This window comes from Oenanthe melanoleuca, chromosome 4 (genome assembly GCF_029582105.1).
Source record: "Oenanthe melanoleuca isolate GR-GAL-2019-014 chromosome 4, OMel1.0, whole genome shotgun sequence".
NCBI classification, from domain to species: domain Eukaryota; kingdom Metazoa; phylum Chordata; class Aves; order Passeriformes; family Muscicapidae; genus Oenanthe; species Oenanthe melanoleuca.
This window is the reverse complement of record NC_079337.1, coordinates 3,582,358-3,605,797: the sequence shown is the minus strand read 5'-3', so window position 1 is coordinate 3,605,797 and position 23,440 is coordinate 3,582,358. Positions and strand designations below refer to the sequence as shown.

Genomic DNA, 23,440 nt, shown 5'->3' with positions numbered 1-23,440 from the left:
GAACAGTGAACAGAACTAAAAGAAACAAGAAACTATTGTTGGCAAAGGTCTGGAGTTGTCTTTGTAGTTCCATCCCCCTCAAAAAACACACTGCAAGAGTAAAACTCATTGGTGCAGGACTTTGGTCTTTTTGAAGAGTAAAACTTCCCAGAAATGTGGACTCCCTTTCATCCAAACTCTGACAGAAGTTATTATTCAGTGTTATTGAACTAGGAAAAAAAGATACGTATAATATAGGATGTACACACTAAATACAAAGGCTGAAGGTTTTTTTTCCTGGGGAAATATTTATCTTTGTGCTATGATGTTTGATTTAGAACAAATAGCCATGCTCTGGAGCAATAGGAAAGAAGAGACATGGATGGGTGATTAGGGATGACAGATCCAATGTTTTTGCTTTTCCCCCTGAATTATATTTACTGATAGAACTTAAATGAAACAGCTATTTAGTATTGTCATTCAAGTGGATGATGACTTGGGCCTGTGTGGTAAGGAAGCTGGAAACACTGAAGCCTGCGTGACTTTTGACTGTGCACATAATGCTTTTTAATTATGCCAACTTCCTTCTCTTCCCCCCAGAGACTGTGCCTCAGGATCTTGCATGGAAATGGCTGGAGCTGGTGGACACGTAATCACATGGCCTGACTGTACATTTGTTCGTTATCTTAAGGCTGCTCCTTGCCACTGTGACTCAAGCAAGATTCTTTAGTAGTGCTTGTGCTGCTTTCTGTTTATATACCTGCTGTCTCTCTTTTCCAGGAGGTTTCTGTTTCCAGGAATTAGTATTGCTAATCCATTTGCACAGATTTTTTTTTTTCTTTGAGTTTTTGTTCATCAAAATACTTTGTCAGCAAACTGATTTTATCTACATTTATTGTTATGCCACCTGCTAAGAAGGAGTTAATTGTTAACTCCACTTTGTTGAGAAAGAAGTGGCAAGTTGGTCAAGTTTCGCTCACTCATTTTTAAATTAATCACAGCTTCTTATTAAAGCAGTTTTCAAGGAGGCACGAGAGAAACTCTTGCACCATCTTTCATAATTTGTCATGCGTGTAACCTTTTCCCAGGTTAATGGAAGTGACTCCTGATATAAACATGCCTTCATTTGGTACCTTTGAGTGTGGCTGTGCCATTTTTTTCCCTTCAGTGGCTGGGTTGATTCCCTTGGTAGCGGCTGAGTGTATGTTTTACATTACTGTTGGGACAGATGAAGAAACAATATGTGCTCCTTAGAAACAGACATCAGACTGAAGACATTGCCAGTGATGATTTGGCAATGGCTCAAGGGAAGGCTTATGACTTAACAGGAACTTAAGCTTTGGCTCTTTTGGATGGGTTTTGTTTGCTTTGTTACAGACTTTAGGTGAGACTAGCATGGTGACATGGGAGAAGAGGGGCTTCCATTATGGTAAGCAAATGTGGACTCCCCTTAAATTCTGATATTTTACACTAATCCTTCTACTCCCCTTTGAGGTTAATCTTTGTTCACTCAGCTATGGTTACTGTGAGTAAACAAATCCAAAGCCTTGCATTCTCTCTCATGGGATTTGGTGAATTTTGTCTGGCAGTCTGGGCCATAACTTGATCTGTCTCTTGAATTACTAGATTGTTTCTTCAAAGGAACTTCCTTCCTCTTCCTTTGCTGAGCTGTAAGAATGTCATGGTGCTGGTTGTGAGGCATGCATAACTGTTATAAATAGCCAGTGGACTGTAGGTGAAGGTAAGAGCCAGGAATGTCCCCATCCAAGTACAGCATTGCCATTATCCCAACAGCCCTGGGCAGTGCACGTATTCTTTCCATTCCGACTCTCTTCCATTGGTGAAAATGACATCTGTCCACCCTGTGCTCCTGAGGTCAGCAATAATTAACTACCATATATGTGGGACTCATTAAACAGTGCTGTATGAATGTTTCCTATACCATCTGCTTTAGCTCAAACTTTAAAGTTTTATGTCCCTTGAGGTCCAGTGGATGTGCTGCTAATGGCACTGCTTGGTGTCTGCTGTCTCCACAGATCTCTTAACAGTGCCACAGCTTCTCTGTTGAAACAGAGGCTTTGTCAGGGAGAGCAAATATGATGGATTGTATGGATTGTGTACCATTGCCCTCTGTTGGACAGCACTAGGCTTAGTCCAAGTGCTTGTCTTCTTTTGGGCTTGCAAAACTGCAGAACAATAAATCTGATAATATTGTATAAGTAAGCTTGAAGTGTTTAGTGACAAACTGACCGTCCTTGTTCCAGAGATTGCACCAGTCCCTAAAATGGAGAGGGAAATAGAAGTTTGGAAACACCTATCTTGTCCTACAGTCTGATATAGTAAAATATTTCTGCTTTACTGGTAAAATATGATTTATTTTTCTCTCTTGCTCTCTGCCTACCTCACATCTTTGGCCTGTGAGCTTCCTGTGTAGTAGGTGAGTGTTCAATATAATGTATTTCCTGTATTTAATTTAGCTATGGTTTTCTGGGAGGTTCATAAGCTTTGGCAAAAACTATGATGCATTTCATACACACTATAGTATCTGAAAGTGAGATTGTGAATAATGGCAAGAATTTAAAATAGGAAACTAAAAATATAGAAGGTACAAGCAATCAAATTATTATCTAAACAGGAAAAAATTTACAGTATTTCTTGGCAGTGCCCATAATCCTCATAGTAGTCGTGAACTTAGTCCTAACTACTTTTGTGTTCTCTGCCCTCCAGTACACAGTTTATGGCACAGCATTCAGAGCAGTAGAAATTATCATAAAGGTCACAAGGCAAAATAAAGCTACTGTTGCTACTGTCTGAATGTTATCTGTTTGGACTGCTGCTCTCCAAACCTGTATTCATACTGCTGTTCATTTGAGGTTACATGCAGAGCAGTCACATCTAACTCCAGTAATAAATCCAAAACACAGTGATCTGGATCTAATTCTGCAGGGTAAACAGCAGCTTATTAAAATGTAGGGAGAGATGAGTGGTGATCTGTTCCTTTGAGAAACCTCCAAGTTAATTTTGAAAAAACATCTGCCTAAACTTCCAGAACTTTATGGCTCCAAAAATAACAACAACCATCTCGTCACTGTCCTTGAGTGTTTTGTTTTGTATTGTTTTTTTCTGGTCTGCTGATGATCCATTTCTCAAGTACAGAATTATCCAAACAGACCTGTGCAAGCCTAGATGACTTTGGAGTGGTGTAAGGCTATTCCTGGGGTCCTGGGATCCAGTCCACCTATTTTAGGCATTAATTTGGGTATGGAGGTAATTTCCTATTAAGAATGTCCCTCCACACTGATAATACAGGAGGCCAAGTAAGCAACTTGAGCCTCAGCAGAGTCCCAGCTGAAACAACTCTCCATAATTCTGCACATCAGTGAGCAAGCTCCTAACAGAAGATACCATTACAAAACCTGATTAATGCCTTATTGTTTTGTCAATCATGTTTTTTAATTCTAAAGGCTACAAAAGTCTCCAGAACTGCTGACACCAGTTCAGTGCTTATAAATTTGTTGCGTTTTGTGGTGCTGCATATTTCTGTGTGAGATGAAGTCCTTGCCCTGCTGGCATAAGTGGCAAATTAGTCAAGCTCCCATTGACTTAGCTGGAATCAGGATTTTGCTCCACGTGGTATAAGGAGTTTGCCTTGTTTTGTTCTTGGTGTTTCTCTGAAATGCAGGTTTTCTCAGGGCATACTGATTCATAGGAAGATTTATTAATTTCTGCACTAATCTTTTTATTTTACTGACACATGGAAATTCTCTCGGGGTTTTAAAATGCCAAAGGAAGTAAAGAATGGTGAACTCCACAAACATAGTGGAGAAAATAATCTTGAACTTCCACAAAATCATGGAAGTATGTGATGTGAATCTGTGGTGGCGATTTTCTTGGAAACTACAAAGGTTACCAATATTGATCATCTGAAAAATATTCTGTTTTGCATACAAGTAATTTACTAGGGAGCTTCAAGTCCTGTGTTTGTATACAAACTATTTTATATGCAAAATATCTGCACTTAAATATAAACTGTCTTGAGCAGACCTAAAAAATCAGAGTAGCTGATGAGCACCTGATCAAAACTGCAGTGTTTATGCTTATAAGCTTTTCTGTTAGAAAAATCCCCAAAATATTAGAATTACAGCAGAGTTAAGAATATGCTAACTTCATGTTGATTCCTGTTTTTTAAATATTACTGACTTTTTGAGACTTAACTCAAGTGCATACATTGATATTAGGAAGTGACTGATTAAAATGAAGATGATTTAGTAATTGTTAATAATATAAAGAGTGGCAATTGTTTTATAGCTGCCACAGTTCTGTGAGGTTGTTCATGCTGGGAAACTATACCAATACATCTATTACTCTGATTTAGAATTCTCTAAAACTTCTTATTTTTCATTTTTTCCTTGGGCAAATTCTGCTTGTCTACAGCCTGGTTTAAATTATTTACAACATACAACATTGTTTGTTCAGCAATTAGCATATCTTTCCTCTGGTTTACTTATTTATAGGGAAAAAGATTAGTCACAAACCTCTGCAGTATTTAGACAAAATTACCCTTGGGTTTTGATTTACTTTAAAGATAAAATTAGATCTAGATGTTTATCAACACCTTCTTTTTTATATACATGTCAGTGTATTGTAACCTTGCAGCTCTTTGAACTCTAGTGCAGCACTCCATTAACATCTGTTAATTGACCATTACCTTTCTTTCTCCACAAAAAAACCCACAACTTTGTGTGCATGCTCCCAAGGTAATTTTGGTTTTGGTGTGAAATACTTGAGTCTTTTTTTAGGACTGAAAATATGTGAACAAACACCAGACATTTTCCAGCATCTTGAGTGCTGTTTCTGACTCAGCAGCAGCACAAGGCTCCTTTTTGAGGTCCAATAATATATCCAGGGAAAAATTTAAAAGCACAAATGTTCAGTTTGAGGAAAACCAGACACTGGCCTGGAAACATCCACCTTTCTGGACTTCAAATTCTTCATTCCACCAGCCTCATCTTCAGTAAGGGAGCTGTCTGCCACACTGGAGTAATTGTAAATGGTCTTAAATGTTGATGAATGCACCAGAAAATCCAGGGCATTCCAAGAAACCCAGTGTACATTCTCTGGAGGCTGAAACATCCTACAAAACCTATGACTGTTTGCCTGGCAGAGAGATTTTTAATCTGTTGCCAATTACTGAAGTCAAGGGAGTTATGTTAAACTGTGAATCTGGCTTATGCTTGTTTTCTTTATGATGTGTTTAAGAACCTTCCAAAGAAGAATGGAAATGGAGCCATGGACAGGGATAGTACTGGGTCTCTTATAACCTTGTACATCTTTTGTAGCAAAGCTCTTAAAATGCTATTGTGGAGCCTTTTCAGCTCCCTGAGTTTTACATGCATTAATAATTTTTCTTGTACTGGGGACAAAATCCTGCTTGCTTTACAAATGCAAAAACTGCTTTGAGATTCATTTCTTATCTATAGTGAAAATCTGATCTGACTTTCCACAGCTAGAGTGTATATGCTGGCCTTATTTCCTGAAGAGCTATTTATCCAAATGCCTGCATAGTGTACAGACTGGGTTCACAATTTTTATTTCATGTTTGAACAGCACGTTTCAATTGAGAATAAACAATGAGAATACAGCAATGAACAAGGAACTAAACAGAGGGTTAGGTGCAAGTAAAATAAACAAGTAAGTATAGTAAGTAGATTTTAGTTGCAGTTTTTTTGTTGTTGGGGTGAAAATATTCAAGCAGTGGTATTATTTAACCTGGGTAGATTGTGCTTCACTGTGTTTCCTTCCGCTGCTTAGTCAGTATGGAAATGAAATTCCTCTAAATTTGATAAGTTGCCTTTTGACCTGATGCTGATTTAAGCTTCTAGAAGCTCATACCAGCATGAGGTCACAGACAGGCAAAGTCAGTGAGTCTAAAAATGGTGCAGAAAAAAAAGAGATTAGGCTTTACTTGGGTTCAGATTATTTAAACAAACAGACAAGAATTTAGGGAAAACAAAATTGTGTTTCTCATCTGATTGGTCAAATCACTTTATTATGTGATACAATTTACATCGCTGGCATGCACTGTCAAATAAAGTGTCCTTTGCAATGAGCAAAAATCTTTAGAAGTGAAAAGTCTTTTATAAAGATAACACAGTCTCTTGCTACTAGGCAGAAATGCAGTGTGAATAGATATTTGGTTGTGTTAAAGCACACCAAAATGAAAACAAACTATGAACAAGAGTTGTGAACATCATCATCTAACATAACTAAAGAAACTAAATTTTCAGTTATACTGTGTATTCAAATGCTCTGCACGTTAACAGAGACCCCTCTGAGGGTGAGACAAAACCAATGATTTAAAATATCAAGAGAAGTTTTCCCTCACATTTACTGAGCAGATCTGTGCATTCAAAAGCAAATGTATGAAATACTTGCATTAATATATTCAGAACTCATTCACAAGTCACAACTATTGGATAGAAAGATTTGCTAGTGGAGGAACGGGGTGAAGGACAGAAAGTGGAAAATGCCACAGGGTCTTTCTAAAGCTCTGATGCATTAATATTTCATTTACTGGTCTGGGCCTGCTGCTTTCTTCAAAATCACTACATGGTCTCAATCTGGATTTAGCCTGATATTTTTCTAAACAAGGCTATGTGATCTGTCTGCATGCCTGCCCTCATGTCTACCCTCCCATTAATAACTTCAAAAATGTTTATTAGTTCCATTTCTCTGTGGCAGAGGGAGAGATCTCAGAGACAATCCATTGCCCACAGACTTTGTAAAAATAGACAGCATCAGGGAGGCCAGATCCACTAACCAGTGTTGCTATTGAGGGAAATGCTGCACTGAGAACTCATTCCATATTAGATATGGGAGAATCCACATGGGAAAGAGAGCTAGGAAATCCTCAGCAGGAGGGAAAAAAAATCTGGAGTAGGACATGCTAAACACCCAAATTAGTCTGTGATAAGATACAAAGCCACATGAAACTCAGCGTGAGGAATTTTCATGTTCACGGAAGTACTCAGAGAGTAATTCCTACTTGTGAACAGAATTAAATTATAAGGCTGCACATTTTTTGGTCAAGGGAGGTTGACAGAAAGTCCTAAAACTCTTCACTTCCATGCTTTTGTATATTTGGGGTGGGGAATTAGGGCTTCATCCAATAGAATGTTTTCCTGTAATGCCATGTGATCACAGCATTAAAGCCTTTCCAAGATCACTTTTTCTCATAACCATTTTTGCATTATCAAAATTTAAAAACATTTTCATCAATTTTTGATTGCATGTACCTTAAAATTAAGCACACATCTGCTTCTGGTAGATGCATGACCTCAGAATTCACAGCACTAGTTTCAATGGGAATGTAAAAGTTAGGTGTCCAATTCTTAGAATTAATATAATGATGTTGGGTAAAAGTATGCCTTAATGCAAACTCATTAATCTGGTTTTCTGTTTAATGATGTAAAGAAAACAGTTAAAAACAGAAACTTGAAATTGACCTGAAAACACACTTGTTTTGTAGTTGTAATACGGACCACAGGTCAGCAAAATATGTAAGAAGCATGCACTTTTCAGAATGCAGGCCCTCTGTGAAATGCATATGCACTGGTATTTATTGAATAGTTAAGGCCTTGATGACGTTGGACTATACATTTCAATTAATTTCTATTTGATTTATAATTTAACAGAAATTAAGTGAAGATTTGGCATGTACTTCCAGGCAATCGTTTTAGATCTGAGGAAAAGCCCTCAAGGCTAAGGGCACTTCCACAGTCCCACTGGTGGAATATTCCCAATTGTGATAAAAGGGGCATGAAAGGACTCTGAGGAGAAACATCTATTTTTGCCTCTGTGGCAGGAAAATTTACTCTGATTATGTGCATATATAACTCTGAGGTGCAAAGCTCATTTTCAGGCGTATCATGGCAGCCTTGTTCATGTAATTTTTCTAAATCACTTTTTTTCCCCTGCAAATTCATATTGTGAAATAAATCTCTAAAGTGCTATAGCAATATAGTCCTATTCTAAAGGTTTACCACTCTCACATCTTCATTTCCTGACTGGTCAGAAGGATCAGTTGAATTTTAGGGAGATTTCTGTTTGGCTACAGAATTTCTGCCAACTTAAACTCATTAGGGCTATATTTTTCCTGTAATTATTTGCTTTTAAGGGAAGTTCCAGCTCTTTAACTTGATTTCATTTTCCTTTCTTTTTCATACCAATTACATTTTATAATTGCTGTGAAAATTCTTTACAGATGGGATTGTTTTGTACTATATTTTTTCTTGCCACATATATGTTTTAGTTTTTTCTAATCAGATCCCTTCAGAGTGACAGCCTTACTGAAACTAAGGATAGTTAATAGTGCTTCTGCAGTAATTTCAGCTGACTGTGCTTGACAGATCCTTCAAGAATTCCCCACAAAATAAGGAGGATTGACAGCACTTGGTAAAACTCGGGGTGTTCATTTAATGCTTTAACAACAACTAAACTACCCAGGAAGCTTGGAATACATACATTTTTAGCCACATATTTCTATTGTTTAAATAAGCTGCAAATGCAAGGCATGCCTCACCAGCAAAAATTATTCAGATCCATCAACACCACTTAGGTATAACCAACCACCCAAATATTTGCTTCTAGACTCTCACCCTGCACCACATATCAGAAACCCTCTGTCACATGCCAATTTCTATATAGAGCAGGAACTGTCCTTGCTAAACAACTTATCTATGTCTTCCTAACTGAGGATACAACTCAAAAGCTGACTCAAAAGCTTTCTAAACATTGAGCTACCTTAGAAGCACAAATAACTACCCAGCCAGTTGGATTACCAGGCACTGGAGCAATAAATGCTCAGCAAATAGTGCATTTCACAGAGAAATAAAGGCTGTTCAGCCCCTGACTTGTTTGACAGTTTATTACAAAAATAACTCACAATCCAGTTCAAATACACTCCTCATCTCCTTTTTGTTCAAGTATCATGGCATTGATCTCTATTAACAGTACCTTTCTTCCTGGTGTTTTCAGATTAATTACAAGATGTAAAACTCCATCGAAACCATCTTGAAATCCATCTGAAATGAGTGACTGTGTATGATTTCCTGTATCTATATATTGTGGTGATTCAGGTACCATTGCCACAGATGTACTTTAACTGTTGCCATAGGAAAAATATCCATGGATTTAGCTTGTTATAGAAATGCAGTAAAAAAACATATGGCAAACAAGCCAGTGCTTCAAAGTCTTCCACTTCTATTAGAACCTTTGCAAATCTGACTATATTTAGTAACTTGGAACTCGTGTCAAACATACTCAGAAAACCTACAAGATCCTGTAAAATACTTCTTGGTTTTAAAATGCCCTTATTTTACTCTCTTTTTTTTTTTTTTTTTTTTTTTCCTTCACATTAGTATAACTGCAAGCATTTTTGCTGTCACTTTCTACATCCTTGCTAGATTTTTGCATCGAGTACATGGATTGCCCCACTTTCATCTTCCCCCTCACCCCAAGAAATGTATATTTTTGCCTTTTGACAAACAGAACAATCTTGGGTATAAAACTGAGTCTATTCTAGAGGCTGCTAGCACTGCAGTCGTGAAAACTGTGCTCCATTCAATTTTGTCTCCTCATTTTTTTACTTCAGAGATCACCAGGCCAGCAAGAAACTTTCCTTCTCCAACTCAAATCTTAGGGCTTGCAGAGCTGGAGGAAGGGAAAATGCCCCAGGCCCTTCAGCTGCTCATGTTGGACGCCTCCATCCCCTTGGCTGTGGATTGTAGTTTGAATCAGCTGTTGACAGGCAATAGTCAGACCTGGAATCCATGGACATTATATCAGGATCCGTTGTGGAGCGCTGAGTGCAGTAGGGATACTGCAGCTTAGGGCCAGCCTGGCTGGGGGCACTTGGGGCAGACAGGGAGCTTTTTTGGGGTGATAGAAGCCCTGATTGTTTCCCTCCCAGTAAGGCTAAGCTACCACTTGGAGCTGGAGGCTCGTAAGAAACTTTGTGTTTCCATTCATCTGGTGGCTCAGGAAGCGTTTTCCTGCGAGCAGCCGACACCACGTTAGCAGCAATGGATTCCTGCATGCTTTGGGGGGCAAAAGCTTCATCCACCAGGCCAAGGGGAGATCTGGCTGCTGCTTCCCAGGGAGTCAGTCTCTTGCCAGGCTTGTCAGCTGCTGTGTCTGGCTTGCTGAAGTAGTCAGGGGCAGGCTGAAATACAAGAGGAGAAGTAGGAGACATGGCTCGAGGAATGAATGAGGAAGGTCTCCCAGGAAGAGATAATGAGCGGCCACTGATTCTTCCCTAGGAAGACAAAATACCAAATACAGTTATTAAACAGCAAGAAAGGAAGCCCTTTCACTTCCAAACTAGAACAAAAGACCCTGAAGGCACATGACATCCTGGCAGTCCTTTTTATGTCTATGGATATTTTCGGAACTTTAATTTACTGGAAAGGCAGGAGGCAGAGAAAGAAAACAGGAACAAAGACACAGCAAATTGAATTTTTGAGGAAAGTAAGCAGACCAAAGACAGGCTTTTACTGAAAAAGTGCAGTGGCATTAGCAACTGTTCAGCTTTTCCACTACTTAGCTGGTGTCCCTTGCTCTGAAAAGACTGTTCTTAATGCAGAAGGGAGTCATGTTGTGGCAGTTTTGTGTGTGTTTACAAGATTCTTTCTAGCATTGGGCACAGCCTAATTTATTTGATAACAGACTCTGTTTAGGACATCTGTCCAGGAGCATATCTTTGGCAATTTCCTTCTAAGAAAGGCTTTTCTTACTCAAAAATTATTAGACTTATCCTAGTTTTCACTTTTTGGGGCACAAAAGTGAACACAAGCAATTAAAGGTGTTAATCAAATCATTCACTTAACACCCTTAATATGACGCTACTTTTGGCTTCTTTAAAAGGCAATGCCCTCGGAATTTCAGTACATTCCGACCCACTTATAGGAGCAATCCATTCATTTTTGACAAATCCTAATCTTCTTAGTAATGCAGCACTTTGAAACAGAAACTGTGTTGGTGAGAAGGTTCTGCTGCAGCAGCCATTTGGCAGCGCACGAAGCAGGTACAGCCTGTCCCCAGACCTGCTCTCTGTGTCACACAAATTACCTTGTTCTTATGAATCTCTATAAATGTGATTCCTAAACTCACCAATTTACACTCACTGGTTCATGTCCTCAGGCTTAAATGCCTTTAATTCTGAAATCTGCTGTGAAATTCCTGGCTCTTTTGGCCAGAGGCTTTGCTAGAATTTAATCTGAACAACACTGCCCTAATGTTGTTACTTTTCCTAATGAGCTTCCTGAGAGCATGAACCAGAGAGCAGACAACCAGGTGTGTAACCATTCAAGGTATAGCTGATCTAGCAAAGATTCACATAGAAATGTCACATCTTTTCTGCCACAGGATCTTGTGCATTTAAACAACTTGAAACCACTGCTTCAGGTTTTAGGTCATGTTGTAATATCCGCCTTCTGTATGAGAGATGGAAACTGAGGAAGAGGCTTCAGATTTCATAATTTTCAGTCAGTTCGGTCATACTTAGCCTGAATCTCTTTTAAAAAGTGTATTGACACTCAGAGGTTTTGTCATGGGAGTTTTGGCATGTTTCACAACTGATGCTTTATGACAGGACTATCCTTTCACCTCTTAGCTATGGGTTATTTGGAACTTAAAGCTATTTCAATTTTCTTGTTAATTATGAAAAGCTGAAAGACAAAAAGAACAATACTTAGGTTCATAAAATAGTGCAAATTTTAAAGACTAGACTAAATAAGACGAAATAGACTAAATAAGAATGCATAATACTACTTAGTGAAATGATTTCCCAGCAGCTGTTTTTCTGTCTCAGAAATAGAAATAGAAAATAGAAAATGTAGAAATAGAAAACTCTGTGTATGTGTGTATTTACGTGCCACAACTGCCTTTTTACTAGTCAAGGAGACAAAACGTGGGTTGGACTCTGAATAGTCCAGTGAAACTCTCTCCACAAAAACTCCTCCCTAATGAAGTCACTTGAAAAAATCGGACCTTGTTCTCTAAGCCATTAAAGCAGTTTTATTTTTATCTGTTCATTATGGGCCTGGTCCTTAATCCCATATCAAAGCACATTAAAATCTGAGTTGACAATAGCGCCTAGATGCTATTTACACAGAAAGGGGACAAAGGAGGAGGAAGCAGATAAAACAATTGTTTTATCTCAAAAAGTGACTCTGTCTTTATAAAAAGCCCAGAGTGATGCATTTCCCCTTTGGCTTTCTATGGGCTTGTAATGGCCACTGCAGTTAGAGACCAAACCACTGAGAAAATTGTAGGACAAAATAAACTATACTGAATTTTTATGCCTTTCAATTCTTTCCTCCTTTCCATTTTTTTAACATAAAAGAAGCACTCAGCTTTTTTAACTGAGCAGAGTGTGGAAAGGGAAACATATTGTTAGTATTATTGCAGATTTTTTTTTTGTCCCAAACCATTTATTATTTAAACTTTATGTAATGAAAAAATAATTTCTTTCTGAAATGCTGCCAGCTCTGCAGTAAGTGCTACAGCTATTTTACGATACAATTACCAAAAGTTTTGAAATAAAATGGGGAAATAATTTTTATTCAAAACTCTTGAAATATTTTACAGTAGACTAAAATGAAAAAGAAGACATTTGGCTAATGGCTGGGCAGGGAGGGAATCTCACCTGTCTAACAACTAAAACCTTGTCAGTGGCTGTACTGAGACCAGGAAGAGATTAGAATCACATAGTTCAGGCCTGATCCTGACTTCCTCAAAGCTGTCTTGTCAGGGCTTGATTCTGAAAACTTATAGGGAATTTTAGGACTGGAATCTAATTTATTCTAAATTCAGATTGTTTCTAAATGTGGTGTTATTTCAAGTGAGAACAATCTTGTTTCCATGATTTGTATCCAAACCAATGAAGCAGTTACTGTCAGCCAGCTCACATAAGCTTTGTGACAAAATTTGTGACAAATTTTGCTTTTGAAAATAGTCCTTTTTAGTTGTCAAGTAATGGTAGAAGAGGGAAGTAAATTATTAGAATTAGGCCTTCACTACTGCACAATGCCTGTGTGGTTAAAAACCAAGACTAATTTGTCATAAATAATTTAGTTAGCTCACTTTGCACCTGTGCAAATGAAAAAAAATCAGCTTTTCATTACCATTTAATCTTCATCCACATGCAGTTCTCAAAATACAGTACATTTATGCCTATAGAAAGCAAATGTCTGAAACTTCTGGCCACAGGCATCTTAGGGTTCCTTGGAATAAACTATTTATTTCTTGTATGGAAGAATATTTGCTGCCACCTTCTGGATTTTATATTGCACAGCTACCAGTACAAAGTTGGCCTTATTTTCTGACCTTTCTACCTAGAGATGTGGCACCACTGCCTGCTTTGGAACTGGTTTGACACAAATCTTTGTGTCTAAAGTGTCCCATATGTCAGTGTAAATGTCCCCGTGTGTGAACATTGGCACTGAGAGCTTTATGCAGGTTCAATAGCAGCACTGTGATTTTACAGCCCCATTTCCTGTGAGGCAGGGGGAGTTTATTCATTCCTGCAAGTATCTGGTGGTTCAACCCCCCTGTTATAGTGGGCTTCAAGATAGTCTTCCAGGGTTTGTTTTGGGTCTTAAAAAGCTGCCTCGAAGTTGGAAGGTCAGCTCGTCCAAAGCTCTGAAATGAAAGCACCATGGCTTAAATTTCAGGATTTCTGCCCCACCAGTGCCATTTTAGGAATTAATTTAGGAAATATGAGGGTTCTCTAACACAAGAATATATTGTAAAAAATGGTGCTTTTTCTGTTTGAAATTCATAGCTGGTGACTGAGGATTCCCTTTCTGGAATTCCACCTGGAGTCTGGCAGCTGTTAACACTCACAGAGGGATGTTAAGGATCACACTGACAGAGTAACTGAAGCATGTGCTGCTAGGCTCTGGAGATGCCTTGAAGTGCCTTGAACTGGACACCCAGGGCCACAGAGTGTCCTGGTGTCAGTGCTGCTCAATCCATGCACTGTTCACTCATTTGTAGAATGCAGCAGTGCAAGGATGAACTCTGGCTTCTGAATTATTTGGGTCCTAACAGCAAAAATCCATAAGAAAATAATTCTGTATGAAGGGCACCTTCTGACGAGTGTGCATTGAGTAAGGAATGGTGCTGAGCATGGAATGATGTCAAAACAAAGTAGCAAAGAGCTGTTTGTCAGATGGGCATCCCTGATTGGAGTCCTACAGCAAAAAACCCCAGATATGACATGATTGCAGATTTCTGGCCACACAAACCAAGGATGTTGGATTAAGCTTGCAAGGCAACAATAATTCCAAGTGTCTCACTTTGCAATCCAAACAGTAGTGTTTAATAATGTTTTTCTCATAATTCTGCTTACACAGTGTCAGGTGCTTGCATCAGTACTACTTCAGTAATCTAGGAAGAAAACCAAGAGTACCCAGATGCCAGATATTTTGCTTCTGTTTGCAGTATAGAGCTATGTACCAACATCAACCTGCATAGTGAGCCTCTGAGGAGTAGCATTCTCACAAATCAAAGACAAAAATCACTAGTAGCTATTTATGGGCTTGAGGAAAAAAGGATCTTTTTTAAAAAAATCTGAAAATATACTATATGGAAATTTTTGCTCCTAATATAAATGTACTGAATTCTTTGCTTCTCAATCAGTTGTGCTCCATGTGATCCTTTGTAATCCAACATGCTCCCGTGATTTGTTCTGTAATGTTCTTCCTTTTCTTCTGTTTGTTGTATGTTTCTTAAAACCATTACAATCTGCTGTTTCAGATCTAGATAGAAATATCAAGAGAAACACTCCATCTGTTCTACAGATCAGCCTTGACACCTATTTAGAAATGACCTAGTTATTTTCAGGTTATTTTATAGCATCTTCTCTTTTAATTGCCTGTAATTTTGAGGGTAGTCTTTGGTTTAAGATTTCTGTCTTTAAAACATACAAAAGAATCAGGATTCTTGTTTAAAATGCTGGTTTTATATTAATTCCCCACACAGGAAGCCTTCATCCAGATAGTCAATCTGTAAGTTCAGGAAGTTATTTTCTCATAGCTGAGGTTTCTCAGCCTAAGGGAGAAACCTGCACATCCTTTTCACATGCACTGCATTTAAAAAGTTTGTCAAGATCAGTACAATCAGGAATAGATTTTTCCTTTAAATGCTGTAGAGGGTAACTGGAGACTTGATGAGCACAAAAAGAAAAAGTCTTTGCCTGCCTTACTTAAGGAAGCAAAAGCAAATATTAAACCCATGAGATTAATGTCATAAGGTTTGTCTTAACTTGTAAAGGAAGAGTTCAAGTCTGCATCTATAGGTATAATTTCAACATAGATCTTCAGGATTTTTCCTACTTTTTAAATCATTTTATAAAAACCTGAAGTGCTTCCTTTAGTAAGCAACCAGCCTGAAAACCACTTATCAAACATAAGTCTTGAGTGATTCTGACTTCTCCTTTATGTAATGGCATGTAAAGTAATGTCTACTGTAAAATTAGATCAATTGTTGTCTTGGGTACTGTGAGGTTTTGATGGGGGCACCAAGACTGCTGTGAAATTACCAGGCTCACATATTTTCCCAAGAGATCTACCAAGAGCAGTGAATTATTCAGAGCTTCTGAATCCACAGGGTTTTGAAGATCTTGTCAAGTTTCTTCTTTGTATAGTGTTTCAATTCCAAGTTGAGCAGAGTCATTATAAATGCCATTATGCCAAGCTGTGTAATTAAGATTTGCACTTGCCATGCCAAACCACCAAAGCAATCAGTGGAATCCCGGGTGTTTGACTTCAGGTAAAGACAGTTGCATCATGTAAAAAGGCAAGACTGGAAGAGGGAATCTTTTTAGAACCAAAGGGTTTGGAATTTTAAAGCTAGCAAATCTGGAAAAGGATCCTGGAAAAAAGAGAGGAGAAAGATTTTGCATAGTGTTAGTTGTTGTCATTTCCCTGCTATTCCCCTGCCAGTTTACTGAGCATTCCCTCCTCCAGAACAGCTGGAGCAGCAGCATGTGATGGTCAGGCTGGTCCTTTGTTGAGCTCTCATCCTGGATACTTGATAAGCAATGCTCCTCCCAGATCACATCATCTGGTGTGAAGTTCTTTTTATAACTGCTTGCAATCTTTTATCAGAGTTCAACAACAACAAAAATAATTCAACAAAAATCTGGAAACAGTCAGCTGTCTCTATATGCAGAATAGGTGAGCCCCCTCTTGCTGATTGTTCTTCTACCTTCAGTATTTCAAAATCCTCTGACAAGTATTTTATCCTGTGTAGCCACTCTTTTTTTGTGGAGTTTTGTTCCCCCAGCTTGACTCCCTCTAATCCCAGTAGTATTTTCTCTCAAAATTGCTGCTCTGCCACTTAGCACTAATTTTTATATCTGAACCACACACAAGATGCACACTTCCTATTCCTTTTTGAGCCTGCTGGTACTTCAACCTCTTGTTTTTTGTTTCTTCCTTAGGAGAGCAGAAAGCAAAAGAATGAGGCTTACTTGTAAGAGATGATAATGTTTACATTATAAATGTTCCTGCAAGAAAAATTAATGTAAATATCTTTCTGGTTGTTTCATAATGTTTTATTTTTTGGCAAGCAGGAACATGGTAAGAGTGGTTCTTCTAGAGAAGGGAGGAGGAGTTAAGCAATTCTTTGCTAAAGAACTAAATTTTGTCTTTTATTTTTGCAGCAGAAATTTTAACTTTTTGTCTGAAAGCCACTCATCTCCAAAACAAAACTTTTCGATTTAGTTTTATAGCAAGATGTTTGCAACTGAATCATAAATTGAAGATATATTTACCCTTGACTGAGGTAGTTGTTTTTATGAAAAGGTTGTCTAGAATATGAGATCAAAACTGGTGCATTATAATATTTCCAATCTGTGCTGTAATTAAATGTGTTAAAATAGTCATAAAACAATTAAATTCCTCTTTTAATGTGAACACACTGGAAGTATTGTTATTAGTGGTGGCTTAAAATTCACTGCTAAATATGCTTCCATTGCAAAGATGACAATTGCATCTTGGTAGCCTTGCCATATTATACAAAATAATTCTAATAGCTTTTTCAGAAAACCATTTATAAAAGCTCACTGCCCTTTCCAAGTGAAACTTCAAACGGCTCCTCTACACAAACAGTTCATTTCCATGGCATTTCAACTACTTTTGACATTATCTTTAGCTTTTCATCTGGATCCATACAATGAGCAGCTCAGCTTTCCTCTAAATATCTGCTTCACAAGAGATTTTTTCTTGGATAAACCTGTTACTGTAGGTAGACTAGTCTTTTGAAACATTAATAAAAATTAAAGACTTACCTGAGTAGTAAAAAGAGCCTTGAAGCCAAGTTAGATCCAAGTCCCATACGTGCAGAATGAAGTGCATATAAGAAATTGAATTCAGAGTTGAGCATTGAATGAGATTTTTGGAAGATTTGAACTGAGTTAAGACCACAAATGTCATTGAGACTTTTGTTTTTAACTTTTACTGGTGCTTTAAAAATTCTTCTGTCATTGTTTTAGGCCATATAAAATACTTGTATTTCAATACAAGTGTGATCAAAACTCAACTTTTCTGCAGCAATGCACTTTCTAAACTCCTGTGTATCGTAGCCACAGGCATCAATATCAACACTTGTGGAGGAAGGAAAAAGCTGCTGTAAATCTCATTAGGGAAATATTCTTTTGGTGTGGGGTGAACAAGTACAGAAGTATGATTATAATTTACAGATATGCTTTACAGGAGGAGAGTAAGCAAAACCATGGGAAGCAATATGACGCTGGTTGGATTTTTGTGTCTCTTCAGCACTACTTACCTTTGGTGGGGAATCTTTTTTCCAAGTACATACTGGTGTCTTAAAGTCTACCTAAAACAGTGTGTGCAACTCCAAACTGAACTTGGAAAGAGGGGAAGAAAGGAGGGAGGAAAGGGAAGAGCAAAGGGGTGAGGAAGGGGAGAAAGGAGATTTCATATTAACAGGCTAGCACAGGGAATAGACTTTCCCCAAAAATACACTGGCAGTCTGTACATGAAGGTGAAACAAAAAAACAGCAGCCAAATGAAAGAAAAAAGCCACAAACAGGCAGAGAGGAAAGGGACAAGTTTAATGATAGAAGAAAAGTACAGATATTGACAGTGGAAAACAGGTAGAAGGGAGATCTCCAAAGGACTAAAATATTGCTACTTTCTATTTCTAGGTAAATGCAGTATAAATATTTCTTGAGTTTTCCAATTTTTTCCCTCTTAATTTCCTATTATTTTTCTGAATTTTAAGGGGGAGATGGACCCCTTGGTAATTTTCTTCTAATGCAGTCAGTATCCCAATCTAAAATTTCAAGAGGAGAGTAGAATTTTGGAGGTCCAAAATTCATAGGAGTGTATTTTTATTGGTTTGATTTGAGTTTGAATTCAGCCTGCTCTCTGTATCTGCAACCAAATGCATTCTTCTCATCTTTGACTGCAGTTTGAGTTACCATCATGGGACCAAACTCCAGAGATTTCATTCATACTTAGGAATGTTTTTTTCATCAAGACAGATAGTTCTACAAACCCTGCTATGATATACAAGGTCCATAATCTGGTCTGTAACTAGCTGAATGATAGTTTTAACAAATATGCCAACAGATTCTACCAACTTTATTCACATAGTTATGCTTTAATCTTTAGCTTCACACCTGGGATGGATTTTGATTCCCTTAGTTGTGAGAAACAGCACCTTGTTTTAGCCCTAGCACCACTGATGCTGATGAAAGCCATACTAAACTACTCAGGTATTCACTCTATATTCACTGCAGGATTATACAGTACATTTTAAGATCACAGGCTCTTAAAAGTTTTCTCCAGTAGCAGTATTTCAATCCTTAGTCCCCAGTATGACAAGTAAAAGATAAAAGACCAGAGTAAAAAGATTTAAAGTGGGAAGAAGCACTGTAGAGGCCCAAGAGAAAATAATGAAATGTGTACAAGAGGCCAGTAGGAAGGCATAGTCATAATCATGATTTACTGGTAATTTCTGTGGCACAGAGTACTCTGGGAGCAAGAATCAGCACTCTGCACTATAGGTAGCCCTCCAGTTCTCGATCAGTGTGCTTTTACAAGAAACTAGTGCATTATTATTATTGCAGCTGCAAAACCCAGCTCACCTCTCTGACTGCTCAATAATTCTAATTTACAGGCTTCTCTCATACTTGCAGGGTTCAAGGCAAACTCTGGCTAAAAATATGCCTAGATGTGGGATATGAAATTTCCCCAAAATGGGAAAATTTAAACAATTTGTCCAACTGTCTTTCCACCTCTTTTTAGTCTTCATAACACTCCAGCATCTCTTATAGCACTTTCTCTGTGAAATCACAGAGGCAATTCATGATTTTGGATCACAGCTGATCCACATAGCTTACAAGCTAAGCCCCTGGCTGATCAATCAGATTCCTGTGGAAGGACCTTCAAGCCAGGACAGATTCTGAGTGAATTCCATGAGGCTCTGTGCAGGCCAAAAGTCTATCCAATTGTGTTCTGCTAGTGATCAGTCAGAGTCTAACACTGTATCTATTTTATGCTGTGTTAATAATACATATTACTATTAGTTAATAAGGCACTTGTTTAAAAAAAAAAAACAACCACCAAAGTCCTCAAATCCCTAGGTAATTAGAACATAGTTGGAGAAAGGGACAGGAAGAAAACTGTTCTCTGTTAGTTTGACATAACAGGAATATCTCTCTCTATTTCTATTGTTGTAGTCCTAAAGCAAAAACCTAGTGTCCTGCTCACTTCATGCAATGGCACCTCTCCATCTCAGGGTGTCATGTCTATAAAGCACCTGATAAAATGCATAAATGTGCTAAAATTTTAGATCTGCTTTGATTCCTTTTAAAAGTTCAAATATTTTGGACCCAAATTTGAGGTGATACATCTGACATTCTTAAGTAAGCTGAGGAATACCACTGGCACAGTCTGTGTGCCAGGTGACCACTGCAAACCAGTGACTGCAAGCAAAATGGACACTAAGTTTCTGCTACCAGGTTTACTCTGGAATAACCGATGGCTTCCACACCTGTGCAGTGACGCCAGCTTTCTTGGCTGAAAATTTTGGCCTCGGAGCAGTAAACAAAGAGGATGTGGTGGTTTCTGGCTTAGAGAAGGCAGAGTAGCCTGTGGGTGAATAGGATTCATTCCCTGGGAGAGAGGCGTTGGACGGGAAGGAAGGCTGGGAGCCGTAAGCTGGCACAGAGTAGACCGAAGAAGGCCGGGCCCTTGTGGGAGAGCCAACACCAGGTGGAAGGTAGGAAGGTAAAGGCAGTGTTTGCTTTGAAGGGGACAGCTTTGAGGTCTGCTTCATGGCAAGGCTTTCCTTAGGAGGCTGGAAAGTAAATAAAGATGGATCGAGTTGGTAAGGTTGGTGTTTCATAATATCCAAAGCATTGAGACCTTTCTTAGGTTTTCTTTTTGTGTTCTTGGTAGCAGCAGCGGCCTTGGAGGAAGCCTTGGTAGCAGCAGGAGGGTAAGACGGGCAATGGATGGGATTATAAGCAACAGGTGGAGGTGCTCGGACATTAGATGAGTATTTCCAAGAAGCTGGTAAAGATGGAGTTGGAGATGAGGCTCGTGCCATGTTTGCCTGCACAGTCTCTGAATCCACCACATACTTCTCCATTCGGGAATGCCTCCTGGCAAACAGCTGTGCTCCTTTCCCACTCATAGCTGGTGGCATCTCGAAGGGAGGCTTTGTTTCTCCAGCACTTGGAGTGACTGGTGTTGCCTTGGGGGCAAGGTTTGGACTTGCCAGGCTGGCCTGAGGCCCTTTGAAAGGACCAGCAAGGTCGAGAGTGCTTGGGGGATGGACAGGAGAATGAGGATACTGTGGAGATTTCGGTGGTGCGGGATACGCTGCCTGCGGTGAGGCTGGTGCTGGGAAAGAAGGAGGCTTGTTGGGAGCTGCAGCTGAAGGTGACCAAACTGGTGAAACTGGAGTACCAGCAGAAGGAGACAGCTTGAGTGAAGGCTTTGGAGCAACAGGAGGAGGGGCCTTTTGTTTAGATGCTTGTGTCTGCATGAAGTTGCAAGCTTCTGCTCCCAAACTGAGGTAGTCTTCTTCAGGTCCTGACTCAAAACCAGCTCCGGTCCCTTTTTTGCCCTCTGAGTTGTGTACAAGGGACAGCAGGGCAGGGTTAGGACTTACTTTGGGTGCATCTTTGAAATTGAACATAGGTTTGGAAGTGCTTCTTCTCTTTGCCTCCTGCAGTATGCCGGTTCTTTTGGCTGGCACGGCAATCCTTTCATCCCTGGACGCGATGTGTTCCGTGGGCTCGGGGACTGCCCACGCGGGCGGGGCAGCCTTGCTGGCCACAGGAGCTGAGACAGGTCTGTAGAAAGCCTCAGCTGGTGGGCTGACAGAGCAGTAAGGGGGTGGTGCTGCTGCATCTGAAAGGGGACTGGTGACATTTCTTACGGGTGAAAATGGCGCAGCTGCTCGGTTTTGAACTCCAGAAGCAAAGGGCTTTGCTGTTTTATTCAAAGATGCTGTCTTTTGAGTTCCAGAGGACTGAAAAGGGAGGTTTGTGCCAGGTGCTAAGCCAAAGCCATTTTGTTGTACCACTTTGCTGTGATTCTGGCTCACGTCTGTGTAGCTTTTGCTCACACAGGTCTGCTGTCTTGACATCTCCTCCTCTTTTGACTGATATACGGAAGAGCTCACTTTCTGGAAGTTCTCTGTCACGGTGGTTTCCCTGTGCTCCTCTGTCTGTACTGTGCTTGCCTTCATCTCCTCTTGCTCTGCTGTAATCTGATCCATCCTCTGCCTCCTCTTGGCAAACATGAGGGCCCCTTTCCCCGTGCTGTCTGCAAGCGTCTGCATCTCCTCTCCACTTTTTGTCTTCTTTTCCACCTCAAGCAGACCACTGTCCCAGTCAAACGTCACGATCTTACCGTCCTTGTCAATGTCAGAGAAAAAATCTTCATCTATTTCCGACTCACTCGTTGCAAGCAAACTCACCTTAAAAGTGTTTTCCTTGTCCCCCTCTTCACCTTCACCCTCCTCCTCCTCGTCCTCGTCACGTTCTAGCTCCCCAGTCCCGTAGCTGACTAAAGTATATTTCCTCGCCCTTTGGCGGCGCTTCTTGAACATCAACACCCCCTTGGAATTGGGGTTGGGAGCTGCTGTCAGCAGCAGTGCAATACTTTTACATTTAGATTTGGCTTCTTTGACCTGCTTCTCCGACAGGCTCTCGCTTCGTCGGAGCCCTGTGGAAAGAATCAGAGTGCACATTAAATTCATGCTGCCCATGAAATTACAAGGAGACTAACAAGTGCATTTTTCTGCACTGAAATTTATTAAATATGAAAACATTTCTTTTGTATGGGAAGTTCATTATACTCGAGTTTTTCTCACAGTATCAGCTGTGTTATAAATTCCATACTTAGCATTCCTTGGAAACACACCCATGCAAGTTCAAAGGCTACATCACCTTCTTTAGGACTCTCTTAGTTCAACAGGAACATTACATGTGTCCTAGATTCTAGCATTCTTAATTTTTATTCCCAGCAGCAAGAGGCAGATGATATTTTCTCATTTATCCTGTTTCTGGTCTGGTATTTTCCAAGTATTTGACTACAAGTTCCTAGGCTTACAGTGGCCATTCCCAGCCAGGCATGCCCATGAATGCTTAATCTCTGAGACCAAACGAAACTGAGCAGATTGTGTCCAACAGTGGCAGCAGCTTCTGCCATCTAGGTGCTTATTTTAGACATGTAGGTGCTCTATAAATTGCAAGCTTGCTAAAAGCCAGTATGCTGCTGTGTGTTAGCTGTTTAAAAGCACCTATACATCCAGAAGGGCATACACAGAAAATATTAGCATTAACTTTCAGCCCATTGGTAGATGTGGGAGTTTGTCCAAGGTACTCAATGAAAGCAGGTTTCAGTCTTTTAACAAGCACTACTTGCCTGAAATATACGTTCTGTAAGATGTAACATATACAGAATATTTATTTTGGAAATGTGGCAAGAGTGAATGCACATCTAAGAACAGAACCATGGAGACTCAACTAACATCTCAAGTGTATTCACTGGAGTATCAATGACAATATTTCTGACAGCATAAACTACTGGTCATGTGAAAGAGGAACAAATGCAGCTGTAAATCTGATGGATGCACAGGATATCAGTGTGACTGTTTCCTTGTAGAGGGACATGGAGGGTGTCCCTGCTGCTTCCCTTCCTCGTACCCTACCACTGAATCTCATCAATGACAGCCTCAATAGCTCCTCCCTTCAAAAAACCTGGAATCCAAAGCTATTCCTGACTAAATCAATAGTCACAAGGAAAAAACATGCCTCTGATAGAAGGAAATAGAACAGTAAATTATTTAGTATATTTTACTGGCATAAATAAACTTATTAAAGAAAGCCATGCCATGTGTTTTCTAGCCA

At 39.4% G+C, this 23,440-nt stretch overlaps 1 protein-coding gene across 3 annotated transcripts in view; it reads right to left on the bottom strand.

Annotated features, from left to right (window-relative positions):
* Nucleotides 1–6,008: 6,008 nt before the first annotated feature.
* SYNPO2 (synaptopodin 2) overlaps nt 6,009–23,440 on the bottom strand; it is a 74,626-nt gene continuing 57,194 nt past the window's right edge. The window contains exons 4-5 of one of the 3 annotated variants that reach the window (XM_056489962.1): nt 20,068–22,253; nt 6,009–10,294 (exon numbers count right to left, since the gene is read on the bottom strand). In XM_056489962.1, the coding sequence (XP_056345937.1) occupies nt 9,728–10,294; nt 20,068–22,253 (2,753 nt within the window). In that variant the 3' untranslated portion in view covers nt 6,009–9,727. The other 2 variants (XM_056489963.1, XM_056489964.1) reach the window with 2 other exon arrangements.